General features: G+C 40.9%; 1 protein-coding gene across 1 annotated transcript; it reads left to right on the forward strand.

The window, feature by feature from the left end:
• The first annotated feature begins 246 nt into the window (after positions 1 to 246).
• On the forward strand, positions 247 to 20,402 carry ulk1b (unc-51 like autophagy activating kinase 1). The gene is made up of 27 exons (XM_086096771.1): positions 247 to 918; positions 2,226 to 2,318; positions 2,399 to 2,440; positions 4,891 to 4,923; positions 5,631 to 5,667; positions 5,748 to 5,921; positions 6,417 to 6,490; positions 6,911 to 7,012; positions 7,459 to 7,517; positions 7,725 to 7,807; positions 9,018 to 9,071; positions 9,225 to 9,316; positions 9,524 to 9,689; positions 9,816 to 9,870; positions 9,977 to 10,060; positions 11,133 to 11,276; positions 11,369 to 11,511; positions 12,618 to 12,880; positions 12,973 to 13,178; positions 14,121 to 14,242; positions 14,349 to 14,474; positions 15,636 to 15,820; positions 16,095 to 16,279; positions 16,906 to 17,024; positions 17,107 to 17,264; positions 17,492 to 17,627; positions 17,715 to 20,402. Exons 1-27 carry the CDS (start codon positions 829 to 831, stop codon positions 17,768 to 17,770), a joined length of 3,081 nt encoding a protein of 1,026 aa, XP_085952897.1. The 5' UTR covers positions 247 to 828; the 3' UTR covers positions 17,771 to 20,402.
• Positions 20,403 to 20,657: the final 255 nt, after the last annotated feature.

Genomic DNA, 20,657 nt, shown 5'->3' on the forward strand with positions numbered 1-20,657 from the left:
TTTTTCTTTTGTACTTTATTTATTCAAGAACATGAGTTGACAGTATTTCTACCAGTCTTATTCTGCAACTTTACAATCCTTAAAACAGCCTTGTTAAACTCACAATGTGAACCAACATGCGTATATATCTTCTCCCCCCTTATATCAACTATCATGTTTATTTAGCAAGCTCCTGACATCATGAGCCCCGTAGACGCTCGACGACTGAGAACTCCTGTGACGTCAAAGCTACAGCTGTGCTCGCTTTGCGCATGCGCGTTAAAGCCCCGACTATACCGTTTGCTTTGTTGGGACCATCGATGCTGCTGGGACTCATGAGCGACTCCGCTTTTATTGTAACGACACCATGGAGTAGAGTTTGCTTATTCGACCTCCTATTTGCGATTCAAGGTAGCATCCAGCACCTTATTTTTTAGGTCATTTTGACGCTGGAGACGACAGAGGCGAAGAGCTCCTGTATATAAACAAAACGCAGCGCGAGCTGCTTTTAAGGTGGCACGTCATTAGCGACAGCTGGAACAACAAGAGCAGGCTCCCAGGCCCGCTCGGTCTCTCGGCGATCTGGACGTGGAGGAGCTCGGTGCCCAGACATGGAAGTCTTCGCTCGGCCTGGTCGGGAGTGAAACTCCGTAACGAGCGAACATGAGAGAGGAGGGCCGTTTGTTGTCTGGACGGCAGCTCCTGGCTAGTGAAAGAGGGGGTGACTGTCCTTGCCGCTGCCCCCGCTTGACTGAGGAGAGAGGCGAGCTTGTTAGCAAAAAGGGCGATCGCAGGTCCCTCGGTTCTCTGCCCCGGTCCAAATAGTGCTTGAGCGGACTGAGGTGCATCATGGAGGCGGTGGGCAGATTCGAGTTCAGTCGGAAGGACCTGATAGGACATGGCGCATTTGCCGTCGTCTTTAAAGGCAGAAACCGAGAGGTGAGTGGTCGTTTTTGTCCAGTTAGACGTTTCAAACTACACCACAGCTACTGTATTATTTGCATATAACGTTTATAATATCGTTTGTGTGTTTATCTAAAAAGAAAACGTGCAATAATCGCATGCACTGCCTGCCTTGTGGTAGCCATTTCTTGTTTGTTTTCCAAGTACGACCTTAAGAGGCCTGGCTTCCCGAACAGGATGTTCTTTTAACATAATAACACGGTTTACACAAATAGTGACATGAAATAAAAATGATTTCCAAAACTTTGAATGTGATATAATGTTTGGTTGATCACACATTTGCCTACACTTCGACGTTTGTTTCTGTTGGCATGATGCGCGAGGTGGTTATAAACATGTTGAAACATGTTCTCCAACTGGCATGATCAAGATAATTATCATTAGTAAGACACAAAACGGTATTATAATTAATAAATAAATAAAAACATTCGTGAATGTAGGTGTAACCCTAATATATTGTATTTTAAGAAGTGTTTTCCAATTAGTTTTTATGTACAAGTGCATACATTTAAAAACAACAACATAACAGCGTCACAACAGGGTTGTCCTTTTTTTTCTCTTTTTTTTTTTTAACACTATACATAGTGTACCTGTCTGGTACACTTGTGTTTTTCACTGCTCATCACAAGGACATTGCATCAGAACACAGGAAGTGTTGTAAAGATCAGTACAAAACCCACTCCCGTTATTCCAATTGGCAAGCGATTATGTAATGTGTTCTGGGGCCAACTTTCACGTGGAGCCCCCCTCTCAAACCCGCAGAAGGGGGAGGAGCCACAATGTATGCTGTTTTGCGGCTTATGTCACAGTTTTAAATGTTTCGAACTGGGATTGTGACTAGTTTGTGAGCACATTATGACTGAGTTACAATACATAATTAGAATTTGCAAAGGCGGGCCATATTGTAATGACACCTTGCGCAGGACGCGCCCTTAAAAAACATGTTTTTTTACTTCTGTCAGAGCCAAGTAATAAGAAAAAGTTATGCTGATATTTTTGATTATGGAGCATCTTTACAATTAAGATTTATGGTTAATTTATATATTATATTCAAATATGTATGCATGTAAATACAATAATTGAAAATTATACTGCGTCCAAATAAAACACATCCTGTAGACAATATAATATTCAGGTCACAATTAGATGAAATGCAGTATTTTCTCAATATGTAGCAGTTGTGGATTCCTGTCTATCCTTCGGCAATTCTGACCTTTCCCACCCAGATAATATATTCAGAGAACATGTCACTGTGTACATTTATGTGCATTTTCTCCCGTCAGAAACACGACTGGGAGGTGGCAGTAAAATGCATCAACAAGAAGAACCTGGCCAAATCCCAGACACTACTGGGGAAAGAGATCAAAATACTCAAGGTGAGATAGTGTCTGTAAAAGTCAAATTCAGCATGCATTTTAAAGTAAACACAAACTAAAACTCCCAATTTTTTTAATAGGAACTCAAGCATGAAAACATTGTTGCGTTACTGGACTTTCAGGTATGTAATAATATGCTACCATGTTTCTTACACATGAGGCCGCTGGTTGTCCCAATTTGCTGTCCGTCTGTACTCATCACACTGAGCAGATGGGGTTAGCCATGTTGGTGCCACATGACCCATTTCTGTCTCATGCAATGCCACCACTTTTTTTTGTTTTCTGTATTTTTTTGAAACGAGACGTTGCAGCAAAACACGGCCTTTTGTTTTGGAAGGTTTCACTTCCGTGTTTTTGCCCTGTTGAACTCAGGCATTGTTTACACTGTCTCGGCCAGCATGGTTTGTTCTATCAGTGTTTCGGTGGTTCACCTCGCCATTGACTAATTTCCGTTTAAGTGTGTTTTGTCGTGTGAATGCGTCCATTTTAAATTAGCGGCATTAAGGTCTTAGGCTTGGAGAGAGGTAGTGCTTAGGATTCGACAGGCACGGGTGCTTGCAGCCTAGCCGCCCGCATTGGCATTCACTCTGGCCTGGACACACACACGCACGCACGCACACACCTGACACACAGTTGGGACGACCTGACACGCATCTCAACATGTCCAGGTGTTGGCCTTTCGGAACACACCGGGCAGGTCTTTTGACGGTTAACGTTTATCCGTCAAGACATGATTTTTAATGGACTCTTAACACGTATGAGATCTGATCAGGAGCCACATGACTTTGTTTACACTTTTGAACCTTGCAAGTGGAGCAGGAATGTTGATGCTGTTACACTGCATTACAGTGTGCCAGCCTGCTTGGAAATGTACAAAGGTGCTCCTGTGTGCGCTGCCGCTGTTGCAAAGTGGACTCTTAAGATGTCGTCATGCATTTTACTTGTCTGACATGTTCAAATGCAGCAGGAGATTTGTTGTATTTGGTTTTACTTGCCCTTTTATGACCAGCACTCAACTATGCAAATAAGGCAGCAGGAAGGCCATGGGCAATGACACATTGATTTTTCAAACATCCCAGAAGATGAGTCATTGTTCCAAAGTTGGATTTTACAATACACGCTTCAAGTGGCACAATTTGTTTTTCACAATTTTGGTAAGGGTCATGGCAGCGTAAAGAGAAAAACAAAACACGCAAAACCGGATATTCTTAAATTGGAATTGAATCTCTTTCAAAGATAAATAATAAATGTGGGTTCAACATAGACATAATATATACAGACCGTCAGATTGCAACGTTGCAGGGCGAGAGTCAGTCCAGGCCAATAAACGATGTAATCTTCCATGTTGTCGCTGCCTGATGTTGACCGTGGTGTAAGTGCATTTTGGGCGTGCGTGCGTGCATGCCGGTTAATTCAGGTGTTCGATAAACGTAAACACATTGATACCGGGTCCAGGTCACTAGAAGTTTACGTAAATACCAAAGCAGCCAAGCATCAGCCCCGAAATCTCGTGAGTGTATTTGATAAAGTTAATGTTTTTCTTATTGTGATTATAATTTTGTAGAACCTTTAGCTACACAAAAGCTGCAAAAAGATGTATTGCTAATACCGAACAGCTCTTGTAGATTTTTGTGGGTACTGAAGGCAGGTAACTGTGAGCGTATGCAATCTTGATGAAGCGCAAACGCACAGTGACGAGCATGTGCAGCCTTTCGGGAGTTGCGGCCATCATTCACCTAAACAACAACAACTACTGTGATTCCGGCTGTGCTATATAATTTTTCAAAAGTGGAGGGTGGGGGGGACGGACGCTTTTGGAGCGTGACACCTCCAGACCACAGTCATCTGTTGCCATGTGATAAGAGTTTGTTTTTTACCAAGGCCCAACGTTGTCTCGTACAAAGCAGACAAATGATGCTGTGAGGGCTGCGGTCTACAACCTATAACCTGTACAATGCAACAACAACAACAAAAATGACGCAACTTAAGATAATGTGGTTGGATGCACACCCTCTTAAAACTGGAATGTGGCTGTGTTCAGAATGAACCCATCACAATGAAACGCATGTTAGATGGGATTTATATATTTATTTTTACATCCAGCAGACTAAGACTGCCTTTATTATATTTCCTTAAGTATTTAATTTAATGCCTTGGAATTATTAGTTATTTAAAAAAAAAATTCCAATGTAAAAATGAAGTGACCTTTGGGCTTCTTTGTTTGGCACTGTTGCTATAATGATGATTACTTAGCCACTCCTCCTTCCTCTCACAGTGGAGCCACCTGGTGACATTTTGATTCATTATTAATGTTGCAAAGCACTCTCCCAAACAGCTTATTTTGTTCCAATTACAAGTGCATGCATCAGTATATGTATGCACCCCCCCCTAAAAAAATATATACATAATGTTTTTATCTCAATCAAGCAGCATATTCTAAATCACCATTTACACAATCTGTCATCTTAAGAACCACCTGTTCCTGTCTTAGTCTGTTTTTGACATGTTTTCTATTTCTCCCATGCCCTGACTCATATATCACCCCCCCCTCCCCCCTCCTCTCCCCCCTTAGGAAACTGCAAGCTCAGTGTACCTAGTGATGGAGGTAAGCCTGCCGCGGCCTTTGGCCTTTGTTTACTCAGTCCTGTGCAATGTCAGCATGTGAGCTAAATTTAGGCCAGCCCTCAGGCATCAAGGGGGCAGCACCCGTCCCACACTCTGCTGTATCCGCTACAATCCAGCTGATTGTGTTTGTATGTTTATCTTGTACGTAGACACAGAGACACAGCTGTTGTGAAAGAACGGTGTCATTCTAAGAAGGCTCATGAAGGACACCCACATCAATACTCAATCACGATTTATAATTGCAGTCCTTTTGATTATATAGCCTTCTGTAAACAGTTGTTGTTTTGTTTGTCTAATTGAGTTTTTCATCTCCAAAACAAATTGCTCCGTTCCAACGATGAGGGACATCTGATCCTAACATTTAGGTTATTTTGGGGTCGTAATAAATGATCCGGAGGACACAATTTCCTGTGTTCATTCATAGCAATGCTGCGAATAGCAGCAAGGCCATGCATCTTGAATTGCATTTTCCTCCTCGGGAAATCAATGTCCGGATCCGCTGATGCTCTTTGGTAGCTTCAGAGTCACTTAATCACCATGGTTACACATCGCAGATACGTACAGTTCAGTTCAGCTCGTCACAGAACATTTTAGGCACAGCAGATTGTTCTTTTAGACAATTTATTGTCTACTGCTTGGTGGCGGCATCCGTTTCTCCTAATCCCGTTCCTTCTCTTCATTTTGCAGTACTGTAACGGCGGTGACCTTGCCGACTACCTACACAGTAAGGGAAGCACACTTGGAGATGCTATTGACGAGCGAATGCTCAACGGGCTGTGTTTGTTGTCGAATCTCTCTCCACAGCAAAAGGCACGCTGAGCGAGGACACAATTCGCGTTTTCCTGCAGCAGATTGCGGGTGCCATGAGGGTCCTGCAGGCAAAAGGCATCATCCACAGGGACCTCAAACCCCAGAACATTCTGCTCTCCTACCCACCAGGACGCAAATCCCACTCCAACAACACTTGCATCAAAATTGGTAGGCTAGATTACTGCTTCGCTGTTTTCAAGACACGATTAAAGTCTGAATAATTATAAGCAATAGTGAACTTTGGGTTGTGCAATTTCAATTATTACACTCCGCAATTACAAAATCAGCATAATCGTAAAAAAAACAAAAACGAATATTGAGTTTTTTAAATTTATACATTTGCACCTTTTTTAATTTTTAAATAACTAATTTCATAAATTTTGTTTCATCCAAAAGGAACTTTCATAATTACAAAGTTTCAAATAATTTTATTTGTCTTAATAATTTTTACGTTTAAACATTTTCTTGTTTTGTACCAAAAAATAAATGATCGTCCTAATCGTGATTTCAGTTTCTACCCAAATAATCGTGATTAATATTTTCTTCATAATCAAGCAGCCCGAAGTGAACTCACCATAAATGCAGAAGATAAATGTTACACTACATGCCTCAAATTGTGAAGTATATGATAAAAAATTCTCATCACCTAAAATCTTTCCACAGCGGACTTTGGTTTTGCCAGGTACCTTCAGAACAACATGATGGCTGCAACTCTCTGCGGGTCACCGATGTACATGGTAATGAGGTCACATGAATACATGCACATCACAAGGTTTTCAAAAAGCAAGCAGTCTTCTTTTATCACACTTTTTGACAATGTTTGTGCTAGTAAATAGGAAAATGTAGCTTCATGATGCACTTGCAATATTTTTTGACTGCTCTCGATGGTGCTCTTGGTATAAAGGTGCTATGGAATTTGATTATCTCCAAACCAAGAGTGCCGTCTAGAGGAGTCAAAAAATATCACAAGTGCTTCATGAAGCTTCATTTGTCCATCACTGGGTGCTGTGACCTTGTTAGAGTGTGAGTAAAACCTCATTTTTAAAGAGGTCACATTGTAGTAAAAATGAAGCTTTATCACCACATTAGTCATCCCTTTGGAGCTCCATAAAAATAATTGATTTCAAACAATTTTTTCCCCTCTCTTCCCTCACAAGGCACCCGAGGTCATTATGTCCCAAAACTACGACGCCAAGGCTGACTTGTGGAGCATCGGGACCATCGTGTTCCAGTGCCTGACTGGGAAGGCTCCTTTCCAGGTATAAACAATGCTGCTGCGGTTAAACAATACGCCACCATTTTAGGCTTGAGACAATAACTGTTAAAAGTAAAAAGTTGTTAGCGAAATGAGAGCCAATATTGGACTTCACTTGGGAGCACATGCTCGACTCGAGGTGCATGCTAATGCTGGTAGCTACGGCCCCGTTTTGCAAACACGTTTGACATGTCAACTTTGAAGGTAATGAAATGTCAGTTCAATAAGTGGCAAAACACCCTTGATGCAGTTTAGTTGGTCTATTGAGAATCATGACTCCAAATTAATTTCGAACATTTTCCTAGAACTCCCATCGCAATATTATTGTATCGTGTTTCGTACTTGCTCTTTTTTGTGTCGTCGTCTCTGGCTTTGGATTTATTGAAAAGGTTTACAATGGAAAGAATCGTACTTAGTCCTGACACTAGTTTGTCTTTCTGTCACCTTTAGGCCAGCAGTCCCCAGGATCTTAGGATGTTTTACGAGAAAAACAAAAACCTCAGCCCCAAGTAAGAATCTGCTGCGGAGATGACCACATTATTCTTGTATGTTCTTTCCATATTGTAACAAAATTTATGTTGGAAAGATTTTTGAGGCAAGACGATCCTGCCTATAGATTTAAGTGAATCTGACGCACGTTTGCATTATTTTGCCCATCTCAGCCCTTTTAAGTTCATCGACAGCACAGTCTGATTTTTGTGTTGTCATTTTTGCAGCATTCCCAGAGAGACTTCCAGCCATTTGCGGCATCTGTTACGGGGCCTGCTGCAGCGCAATCACAAGGACCGCATGGACTTTGGTGAGTGGGAGCCTTGAGGCATAATTGCTCATGTAAGGAAAAAAGGTGACATAATAAGTTTGGGAGCATCATGGAGTTTTTGTTTGTACTTCCAGCAGTAAACATGCCTGATCAAGCTGTATGGATTTTTGATTAGTAGGAAATTCAGTAACATATTCAATCAATGGATTTCACTACTTGGCAGCTTATACGGTGTAGCAAAGGGCCCTTTCAATTAATGTGCACCTAGTTTGCTTAGAAATTAGATGAGAATAGCGAGTCTGGTGAGCAACCATGATTGACTCATTCACTCCCAGTCATTTTCATTGAAGCAACCCCTTTTACTGAATTCTGACCAATTTTTGCAAGGCCCACAGAATATTGTGCTCTATTGCTATAAAAACATGGAACCTACCAAAAGAAAGATTAGAGTCTCTTTTTTTGTCAGGGGAAAAAGAAGTATGTTTCTATCTGTTCCGTTTTGCAGCAATTAGGATTAGAATATAGCTGAGTTTCATCGTTATTCACAAATCTGTTTAAAACAGTGGAGGAAAAGAGCTTTTTGCAACATGGCCCTGGTTGATCTCTTATATCCTGCTGGCCGTTTTTGTAAATTACTATTACTTCATGCATTCTCTTCAGTTCAGAGGGTGCATCAAAGCCTTCTGTATGCTGTTGCATAACCCCCCCCCCCCCCCCATAAAATTTATCTATCTAAAAGTAATACGTCTTTGGGAGGATAGTAATATTTAAAATAGAACATATTTAAATGTTTTTGGGAGCAAATGAGTTAAAGATAAGAAATTGCAGTACTGTAAATCACTGCAACACACAATCATGAAAAGTAAATAAGAGTAAGGTTCTCCAGGTGGCACTAACTTTGAATTTTTACCTGCTGAACTGAACGCTTGTCTGCTTTCGCATGCACCACCAAGACTCAGTTGGCTGGGACTCAAATATTATGTTGGTTTATGCATTTCAATGCAAGGGGGTTTAGCTCTAAGCCTCGGGCTTTGTTTGCCTTTGTTACATCTATCCGTTACAATACCCCCCCCCCCCCCAACCCCGTGCTCTTATTTAAACAAGGCAGTTAATGATACTTTATTGATCGTTTGCAGGAAGCAGCTTTCTTAGAGCAGTCACATTGCAATAAAGGCACGTTCAAGGCAACATTCTAAAAAAAAAAAAAAACATTGTACAACATTAATCCGATAACCCGTGTTTTCTACAGATGAGTTCTTTGCTCATCCCTTCTTGGAAGCCACCAGCTCGTCCATAAAAAAGAGTAAGTTACAATTTTCGTAATGTGCTGGTATGTAAATGTTGTGATAGTTAAATGCTTACGTGCAAAATGAAAGCTCTTTACAAAAGCATAAGTTTAAAAAAAGAAAAAAAAGAACATTGTTTAAGTAATTAAATGCACCTGTTTCCCTTCCAGCAACTCCAACAGTGACCATGACCTGCTTCCCAAGTTCTGCTTCAGCCAGCTCTTGCAGCAGTTCCTCCACCTCACACCTGGCCTCTCCACCGGTTTGTGTTTTATCATATCTATAATGCCCCCCCCCCCCCAACTGTGTGTAAATGATTAACAAAGGTGTTCGTGGGACCATGAGGCCACCCAGGTGCACACCTAATTAATCATCCCTCTCATTTGCACTTTTACTCTATTGTTATGTTGACTCCCTCCATTGTTGTTATTTTACGCGCACTATTGACACTACTTTCCTGCCTCTGCAGCAGTCTCTTGGTGATGCGCAACATTTGCGTGCCAAAGCGTTGGCCTCCCCCACCCAAGAGGCCACTGGGTTTCTCCTCAAGGATTCGTCCGGAGGAGGCGGCAGCAGCAAAAACTCCTCCTCCTGTGACACAGACGACTTTGTCATTGTGCCAGCTCACTTCAACAGTAAGCGAGAGCAAGAGGCTCGTTTTTCTTTTTGGATGCCGCCTTTTAGTAGATGAAGTGTCCCAATAACAGATAAAAGTACAATATAACAGATAATAGCATACAGTATGTGGTTATCTCCTGCAGCGGCTGAGCTGACGAGTGAGAGTAAAGTGCTGCAGGACAGTCTAATGAACAGCGGGTAAGAAAAAGCTTATAGCTTCTCACGATAGACATTCGAGTGGAATGTTTACGAAGAGCAGTTAGTTTGCATAGTAAATAATTTTGTTCTCATCTCCTCTATCAAGCTCTCTCCTGACTTCTGGTTTATGTGTCCAAGCCAAATCGCCACCACATTCGCCCTCCTATAGCGGCTCCCCCAGTCGTGTCAGGTAAAAAGCTCAGACTTGGATTTTGTTTTGAGTAAATTCATTTCATTATTTAGAACAAATTTTTATCTTTGGGTGTCTTTTTTTTAAGGGGTCAGGCGATTACATTTTTGTAATTAATCGTATGACTTCAATAGTTAACTCGTGATTAATCTGTTCTAAGTGCAATAAAATGCAACAAAAAAAACAACCTTTTATACTCATGTTAACTTAAGTGGGGAAAAAAGTATGAAATAAAAATTTTAAACAAATGTAATATATATAGTATTGTCAGGTGTCAGGCGATCATTTTTTAAATTGTAATTAATTGCATGACTTCAATAGTTAACTCACGATTAATCTGTTCTAAGTGTACAATAAAATGTACAGTATTTTTTTTCTATCTTTCATACTCTTGTTAACATAAAAGTGGGGAAAATGTTAAACTAATAGAAATATGGCTGCATCTTTTAGTTATTGATACAGTAATTTCATAATAATGCATAAAATTGAGTTAAAATTAAAAAGCTGTACTGTACTGTAAAAAACAAATGTGATTGGTTTGTGTTGAGGTCATTTTTCTGCCACTAGATGGCATAATTGCATTTGTAAGACATTGGTTACAGCTCAGTGCATTTTTACTTTCATATTAAGAGCTATCTAATCTTTAACATGAAGTAATTTGTGAAATTCTGTACATTTTTAAAATTGTGAAATACAATTTGACACCATTCTCCACAAATATATGCATTATTATTACATTTATTACTGCTAAATTTTTACGCGACTGCAATTCCCCCAGTACAGGCTTTCCAAGTAAGGGGCAGTCATAATAATAATAATAATAATAATAATAAACAGTTTTATTTGTATAGCGCCTTTAAAAACAAGTGTTTACAAGATACTTTGACAATCAAAAAAAAGAAAAAATCCAGATCATAAAATATAATAATATAAAAGAAAAAAGGCAAATCCTTACATACATACATCAATCGCGTATGAAAAAAAATTAGTGGCGTGAAAGGAACTTTAAATTAACAAATTTTGACACCCCTACTTTTTTCTTTTTTTTTTAATCTTTGACTATTCCTGGCAGGCCCAGTGAGTCCTCAGGGAGTAACTATGCCGGCCCCAGTGGAAACCACGGTCACTCCCTGCCAATCCCAGTTCCCACTCAGGTGCACAACTACCACCGCTTGGAGCAGCATATTTATACTACCAAACAGGAAGGCTCGCCCCGGTGTGTGTCCACTAGCATTCATACTGTACAAACAAGATCTGGGTATTTGCTATCCACAAGATTTAACTTGAATCATTAACTTACATCATTAGGCTGTCCACTCCGGTGCATCGTTGCAGCAGTGGAAGTCCGCTGGGCTTTGCGAGGACCGGCCCTTCTCCACCTTACGGAACAATGGCCGCTACCAGGAGACTCTCACTGGGAGGAGCAAGACCGTTTCAATTCTCTCCTCAAGGTAGTTGAGAGGCGTTTAACTTTCTAAAAGACAACCTCCCTTCACCTTAAGTACTGTACTCCCCGAATGGATGATTATAGCATGATTTATTACTGTTCGAGAAGCACCTGATTGTCTATTTTAGAGTCTTAACTGCAGATCAGTCTTACGCGCCTATTGGAATTATTATTTTTTTAGATGGACAAAGAGAACCTACAGAATGCCTAATGAGGGGAAAATATTCACAAGGCGATGTCATTTATATCAAAACATGTGAATTTTAGAAAATGTGAATCTTAATAATATTGTAAGGTTTATAAGATGTTTTTAATATAGTTCGTGGATTAGTAGCTTGGAATTTTTTTTTTTTATGAACTAGGATTTACATGATCAGGATTTTTCGATCGAGTATTATATCTATTTTAAAAACTTTGATATATATATTTATAGTGTAGAGTTGACCGCCGCCAAGAACAGTGAAAACCCATGTTTAAGTGATGTCAATTGAAATGCATGTATAGAAAGATTTTAATTTATTTTCAATCTTCAAAAAATCCTAATAAATATTAAATATAGTATGTAATGTCTTATTTCATGGAGCCCATCAATGACGTCCTTCATCAATCGGGCAAATTTAGACATTACAGTCGATCATTAATTTTGCATAATATGCTAAATATCGTCCGATCCCGATCACGCCGACAGATCGGTGTCTTAATTAAAAGTCTCTAATTCGATCAGGAAGGGTCTTTTCTGTTGTAATTATTAATGAATTGCCTGTTGACTTTTAAACAGTACATTTTCACTTTAAATTGTAGGTACATCAGCTTGTATAATACTGAAAATAGTTTTTAGAATATGCCAGCATTTACTGCAGGCCAATATGTGGATTATATGTTGTAGTTATGCAAATTTTTCATATTTAGATATAATTATTTCAGACTTGTTCTTTGTTGAAATAAACAAGAACAAGCAGTCTCCCGCTCGCTCTCAGTTGTCCTGTGCCATGCGGCATGGGCACGCTTTCCCGACGGGAATTGGAGATTTAAACTGAATGATATTTCATGGTGTTATATTGTCAAATGCCCGTTCTTAGAAATCCTCTAACCCCCCCTCACCCGTTACAGCGGCTCAGCATGCTGAATCCAGGCCGACGACTCAGAAACACTCCCCGGTCGCCACAGGATTGGGGACAAGGCTCCACAGCGCCCCCTGTCTGTTAGAGTGTACCACTGGCGGCGGCAGACAAAAGATCCGAAAGCAGCACTCGGACCCGGTGGTGGTCCCCACTGCAGGCTTGATGACGGTTCGCCCCCTGCACTCTTCCCCCCGGCTCAGTGAGCTCATGCAGCGTAGCCCGCTGCCCACCATCCTCGGCTCTCCCTCGAGGGTGAGTCATTTTTTGTTTGTGTTCTTTTTATGGTTTACACCGTGTGAATAGTAACTGTTTAAACAAAGCTCTCTCGTTGCTTGTGTTTGCAGACTATGCCCCCATTTGAATTCCCCAAACCCCCCAGCTCTCCAAACCTTGTCAACTTCCTGACACAGCAGGGCTTGGTCATGGGCTCTCCCGGTAGCAGGGCCGTGCAAATGGAGCCCAGAGATGCTGGGCACCCGGCGCCCACGCACTGCCCTCAGCCTTCACACTGCATCCACAGAATGAATGATGATGCCAGGGGATTTGGAAGGTGAGAGCTGGAATTGCAATTGGTGCCCTTAATTGTTGAAGCAATGTTTTTGCTGCTGAGAGGAAAACAGTGCAATAATAGCCTTCATTTTTCATTCTTACACATTTAGTCAGCAATAAAAGGCGAGTGCCTCGTATGGGATCAAATTGTCAGAAAAATGGGGCTTCAACTTTTATTTTCGATGTCACACGCATGAGGCAAAGTCTCAGCATACCTCACGAGAGCTCAGTTAAGCAAGAGTCATAGGAAGATGATGATGATAATAAGAATAAGAAAATAATTTGCTTTTTCTTTTGCGTTTTGCGACTTTTGCGACTAGTTCCCCCACTAGTCTAAGCACGGTATTCAGATTATTTTTTGCATTTGTGGAATATGAATTAAGCAGAAAAATCCACCCATTTTTATCCATCTCAGGGGGCGGCCATTTTGCCACTTGCTGTTGACTGAAAATGACATCACAGTTTCTCAGGGCTCAGTTACGACCAATCACAGCTCAAATTGCAAATGTCACATGACCGCACTCAGAATACAGGTCCATCGTGATTGGTTGTTACTGAGCTCTGAACAACTGTGATGTCATTTTCAGTCGCCAGCAAGTGGCAAAATGGCCGCCCCCTGAGATGGATAAAAACTGGTGGATTTTGCTGCTTAATTCATATTCCACAAATGCAATATAAATCGTAATACTGTCTAGTGGGAACGCATAGAACATGTTATTGTAAAGAATTTCTGTCGGTTGACTTCCACTTAAACTTAGTTTAGAAAACTTGCAGACCAGCCAAAATCCGTACTTTGCATAGCAGAAAAGCTTTACTATAACACTCCTTGTAGAAACTTGCAAGACTATGCTAAAAGAAAGCGCAAGTGTAATCAATATTATAACTTCAACTGTATACTTTGAGTTGTCAAGTCTAAAAGCTTGCGTATTGTGTGCTATTACAGATCTCAGAGCGCCGGCCTCCTGTCCGACATGTTGCTGATGGCAGCCTTTGGAACAGGCGGAACAGCGAATGACCGAGGTAGCACAGAGAACCTGGCATTTGAAAAAGCTATAGACATAGCAGGTATGTTTTCCACATCTCTCTCAGAAATATTTTTCTTTTATTTTAATAAGCTTCACAGGTGGATCACTCTGGGGTCACTCCACTACTTTAAAATGTTGTGCTTTAGTGCCCTCAGGTGGTATCCTATGTCCTGGACCGGGCTCCTGCAGCCCAGCACAGGTGGTCTTCACCATCGGCTCCCCTCCCAGTGGTGGTACCCCGCCTCAGGCCTTCAGACAGAGGAAATACTCAGGTAACACCAACTCATAAATATGTTGAAGGAACATGACACATGACTCCTCTCTGTGGCTTGTAGACTTGCTTATGCTTCAGCCCAGGTTTTGTGAAGTCAGCATAGCACATAGCATACAGTAGCTTTTGTCACTATCCCATATGTGGAAGTTATCTGTAGTTTTTTTAAAGTAACATTTTTGCATTCATTATATTTTTGACTTGGAATGACCCCTTTTGGCTCCTTTTAAGCCCCCCCGCACATTAAAACAGCTCCCTATTATGGGAAAAATATTAATCACGATTATTTTTGTTTGAGATTGAAATCGCGATTAGAAAATTTTTTATTTATTGATTTTTAAAACTTAATATTTTAAAAATTCAACTACTCAAAACTCATCGGATATATGTGTATTCTTGAATTTTGACGAAAAGAAAATTCTGTGAATCTTTAAAGTAAAAAAAATAAAAATACTGTATACTAAAACAGTAATTGCAAAACGCTGGGTACTCTGGGGAATATACTGAATACTGGGTGTCCCTGCACGTTTTGGCCTCTTAGGCATCCATGGTATACACGCTTATAATGAGAACAGAAGAATGTTGTGATTCTATTAAAATAACTCGTTTTTTCACAAATTTAGAAGAATTTGGACCTTTTGAGTAGTGTTACCTTACCTGTGGGTATGTGTTTCCACATTTGTGTGTGAATATTCGTTATTTGAAAAACTATTACTCCTGAAGTTGATGCTAGCTTCCTGTTAGCATTTGAATGGGATCCTCCATTCACTTGCATTAGCATTAGCGCTAGGCTCGTGTTAAAAAACGAAGCATGTTTTGTATTTAAATACACACTGTATATAATTATCCTTATTGTGTGTTTAGTTTTACAGTTAACTCCAACTGGAGTGTTATTAAACAGCTTAAAGGACGCTTAGGGACGGCAGAATCACACTGATTCGCTCTGGGCTAGCTACATACTACATGGTGCATTCAGGGTCATTTCACAACATAGGGAACTTGAAAATGCGCCACAGTGTTCCGCACATTAATCGTTTTTTCTTCGATCATTACGTTTTTAATGAGCTAAAAACGAAATTGCGATAACATTTCGGTTAATCGTCCAGCCCTACTTCCTATTATTTAATAGCTTTTTTTCCATCTTTGTGTCTTCCCTCCGCAGGCTCGTTTGCATCAGTCAGCCCCGCAGGCTCCTTCACCAGGTGCTATCCCCAGACGGCCACCTACGCCGACGGCTTTGACGCCTCTTCCAGCCCTCGTTACAATTTTTTTGACCCCATCACGGCCAACATGGGCGGCCGTATAACCTTCGAGGCCCCCGAGCTGCCCGAAGAAACCCTGATGGAGGTGAGATAAAGGCTGTCTTCGGGAAGTCACCAAAGTGGCAGGAAATGGGAGACTTCTCTTAGTACCTGTGTAGCCTACAGATCAGTCCCAAACAAAAAGCAAAGTGTAGAGACTGAAGGACACAAAAGGGTCACTGAATCATACATGTGATTTTGATGTTGTGGACAATCCACGAAGTGCTTAAATGGCACCCCGCGTCCTCAGTTTCAAGTACTTACCCTCCCTATCCTCCTGTGTGTGTGTGTGTGTGTTTCCCGTCTCTGTTGGAGTGCAGCAGGAGCACACGGACACCGTGCAGAGCCTGCGCTTCACGCTAGATTTCGCTTGCTGTCTGATGGAGGTGGCCGGGGCCCGCGGCATCACGCTGACGGGGGTCCCGGTTGATGCCGCTCACCCTCACTTGTTGCAGCAGCAGAGCCTGGTGGCAGATCAGATAAGCTCACTGAGCCGAGAGTGGAGGTAAGGCCACGTCATCCACGCTGCTTTGCCTCTTTTGTTGGAGGCAAAACTGTTGTTGTGGCTTATTTATAGTAATTGAAATTGAACCTTGGAGACAAAATGGGTGGGCAGGAATGTGCAAATGAGAAGTCATGGTTTGCTGGTGAGGTGCATGCACAAATGTATGCATGACATAATTACAACGCTGGAGTACCAAACCACTATATATTTTTATTTATTAGGTTACAACTCTACTGAATTATTATTTTTTTTAATATACATGAAGATATTTTTTACGGAAGCATATTGCATTCGCTTGAGAAAAAAATCTCCTGTTTTTCTGACTAATTTTTTGGGGGAGCTTTGTTTTTTTGTGTGTGTGTGTGTGTGTTTTTATTGCATATATCATAAAACATATTCAGAAAAACAGAAGGAAAAAATACTCAGAAAAACAGGAAAAAAATATCCAGAAAAATTGGGGGGAAATATTTTTTTAAAACAGAAATATATATATATATATATATATATATACATATATACACATGGATTAAACTTTTTTTTTTTAATATATATATATACTGTATGAACATGAGTGAATGCATGTTTAATGACCACATTCAAACTTTTCTATGTTATTTCCTCACCAGCCATGCAGAACAGCTGGTTCTATACCTTAAGACTGCAGAACTCTTGTCTACGGCCATACAAACAGCCATGGAGCGAGTGAAACAAGGCAAACTTTACCCCTCAGCTACAGTCAAGCAAGGTACGAGCCATTTCGTTTCAGGAAAGTCCTCCAATGTGATTATTGGCACGCATTAGTAAATCAAATTGTCTTCCATTTATAGTTGTGAGGAGGCTGAATGACTTGTACAAGTCCAGTGTGGCATCGTGCCGCTCTCTCAGCACGCGTCTGGAGCGCTTCTTTTCCAAAAAGCACCGACTAATGGACAAAATTACCTCCATCACCGCTGAGAGGCTGCTCTTTAGCCACACCGTGCAGATGGTAAGCCGTAAAATGAGCCCCGTTTCTGACATATGTTGTTATTTTATTAATTTTCATTGTTAAAAAGGTGCCAAAATAAGGAGACCAGGTTTTGGCACAACATACCCCTACTTCTTTTGCATAGTACCTAATCAGCCGAATTGCTATTGATGCTTTTCCATTGGCAAAAAAAAAAGAAAAAAGATACCACCAGGTCAAGTCAGGTGAGCATTGTGAAATCATCGTAGGTTCAGTCTGCTGCTCTGGACGAGATGTTCCACCAGGGGGAGGCATCAGTCCATCGCTACCACAAAGCCCTCCTGTTGATGGAGGGCCTCTCTATGCTTCTCACTGAACAGGAAGACATCCTCAGCGTGAGCAAATGTAAGTCAAATATTCAAATCAAAAGTTGTCACCCCGTCCCTTCATCCCAGCTCGCGTTAGTCCCTCCTCTCTTCTCCTTGTGTGCAGGTAAAGAGTGCATTGAGCGGCGCCTCACAGCCTTGCAGTCGGGGCTCTGTGTTTGAGAAGCCCCCAAGTGATGTCACGTCAACGTCATCTCAGCGCCTCAAACTTTTCACTTTCACACACACACACACACACACACACACACATAAAAAATAATTTAAAAAAAAAACTCCAAAAGTTACAACCTGAACTTCGGACAACGCCGTCCGATTCACTAACGTGGAGATGATATTGGTCGTGATGCACCTTGCCGCATTCTGACTCATGCGAGAGACCGTGTGGCCAATGAAGATTTTCCCACCCCAGCCCCATTTCAAGCAACATGCAGGAGCAGTTATGGCCAAGTAGTCATATATATATATACACCCACACGCATGACATACATTTTCAAGATGGACCAGTCTGCTGCAGTGGAAAACTGAAAAAGCCTTCATGGTTGATCTTCATGGAGTTACTATGAGCTGTACGCCCACATGGAGATACACGCTGAAGAAACCTGGAAGTAGCCAAGTATCATTCTCATCATTTGTATGTTCACATTCTACCACTTGTTTGTGTGTTTGTTTCAAACTAGTTAGTAAATTGCTTGCTACAGTGTACATACCCATTGCTACAACTGGAGATGGATTTCTGCCAAGACGACTTCAAGCCTTTTTTATAATACGTTTTGATTTTAGCTCCACACTTTTAAGGACTTGCTTTTCACAAGGGAGCGGCAACTAGTGTGGAAGATGTTGTGTTTTTCCCTCAAAACATTGCATCAAGTGGGTCCAAAAAGGCGGAAGAGGCACTGTTAGCATCTCTGATGATGATAATTGCGCTAACGATGCCCCCGCTAACTGGAGGATGTTTGTCTCATGTGCAGTCCTAATCAACCCCCCCCCCCCCCAACCCCCCGCGCGTGGTTCCGTGTTTCTTAGTTACGTCGTTGCATCTTATCAATCATCGTCGGCGTTTAGCACGTATAATCAAAATGCGAATGTATAGGACGGGAGAGAAGCCGCGTCAACATCGGTCTGAATGTTGTTGGGCTGCGAGGTGGCGCGCGTCTGAATGTTTTTGCACTGTTGAAGTACTGTACAGAGTGGAAAATGCGACACATGTCAAGTATTGTTTTGTTTGATTATACTTTTGACTGACGAGCTCATTTCTATTTCTACTGCCATACATGGAGTGCAGTTGTGTCATAGTTACTGTGTGTTTGGTGTGAGAGTGTTTATTAATGGAGGGGATGTTGTGAAACGCAGAACGTTTTAAAGAAAATATGGAAAAAGCTTTACGGTAAGGAGGGTTTAAAAAAAAAATTATATATATATATTGTGTTTTGCTTTGAGTCTGTCTTGATTCTGAAATGTGTTGATTTGGAGTGCAAATGTTAAATATTTGATCTGAGTTATCGTTTTTATTATTATTATTGAGCTTGAGACACAACTGAATCCCTAAACTGATTCATTTAAGAATTTTCCTCAGTTGTGGACCAGTGGAGATGGTCGAAGTCTGCGCGTTGCCTGCATTTAAAGGTGTACAGTATTGTGTGCATGTTAGCATGTGTGGAGAGGCTTGTTTGAGATTTGACTGACAGCCGTGGAAAGAAACAGATGAGAATAATTCATTATGACCCCGACAACCTGACTTTTCCCTATGAAACGGAACGATCCATTAAAAAGGGAATTATCTGGTTACGAAGGAGTAGGGCCACCAAAAAACTATATATTTATACTATTCTCCTATGACTTATTTATCTTAACATTATTACTATATTCCGAAAACTTATTGACTGTTTTCCCCCCCATGTGACCACGATGCTCGTAATCTGTTGTGAGGCCCACTACTACTACCTTCTGTAGATTTTGCCTCTTTTTTTAAGTTCAAAAAGCTAAAAATAGTTTACAAAGAGATTCAGTATAGTAGCACTTTTAGTAGACTACAATTAAAGTGCCCCCCTCCCACCCCACCTAAAATATCCTTAATTTGCTTTGCGGCCTTTTGTCATATACAAATATATATCGGATATATTCTTTGTGTGTAAAGGTTGAGTTGTACATTCCTATCAGCTCATCCTGGCTCTCGTCCTGCTTATGTCAGTATACAGCGGCGAGCACCAGTGATGTATGTTGTCACTTTTTTTCCTTTTTTTTTTTTATAGTCCCCCTATAATCATTGCTACTGGCCATCCCAATTATTATTCTCACTTCGGATCACCATGAAGAGAATGTGCGCGTGCATTGAGATAACTTTGGGATGGGGGGGGGTCATGTATGGTTTTCTGCTGTAATGTCCTTGAGCAGGATGTTGACTCGCTGCCATTATCGTGGGCGCTGTTCAAAAGCATTCCCATGAACTAAAATTAAGTGTAACCATCGTGAAGGTTCGCACTCTCCTGCAAGGAGTCGAGTTTTGAGTCTGTGTGTAAAAACATGCCCGAATGTTGTCATTTTTTATGTGTTTAGTATCACCTCTAGGAATTGTAAATTAAGTTATTGTCGTCATTGTATTTATGGATCTGCCGGTGCGGAGGGAACATACCATATACATCCCATCTATGTTTGTTTTTCCAAAGAAAAGGCTTTCTGCTGAACTCAGCAAGGCATTTTCATGTTGTCATGTATGGCAGACACTATTCCAATGTCCCTGTGTATAATATAACCCTTATTGTTAGATGCTACATGAATAAAGTTTAAGGAATGGCCATGTGTTGTAATGATGTTGTGTTTAGTTTTTCCTGGCAGATAATATATATATATATATATATATAAATAATCAGCAGTAGCATTTTGTAATATTGAATATTGTTTTATGCACATTGATTGGTACCTGCATCTGTCATTCAGAGTTCCGGACTGCTCCAAGTCACGTGTGTAGTTGTGAGGCGTTTACGTTATCTCAAAAGTCAGAATTTCTGTCTACCCTTTGAATCTCAAAGTGTAGAGAGTAAAATCATACATA

The sequence above is a fragment of the Leptonotus elevatus genome, chromosome 15 (assembly GCF_054856555.1).
Source record: "Leptonotus elevatus isolate MCC_2025b chromosome 15, RoL_Lele_1.0, whole genome shotgun sequence".
NCBI classification, from domain to species: Eukaryota; Metazoa; Chordata; class Actinopteri; order Syngnathiformes; family Syngnathidae; genus Leptonotus; species Leptonotus elevatus.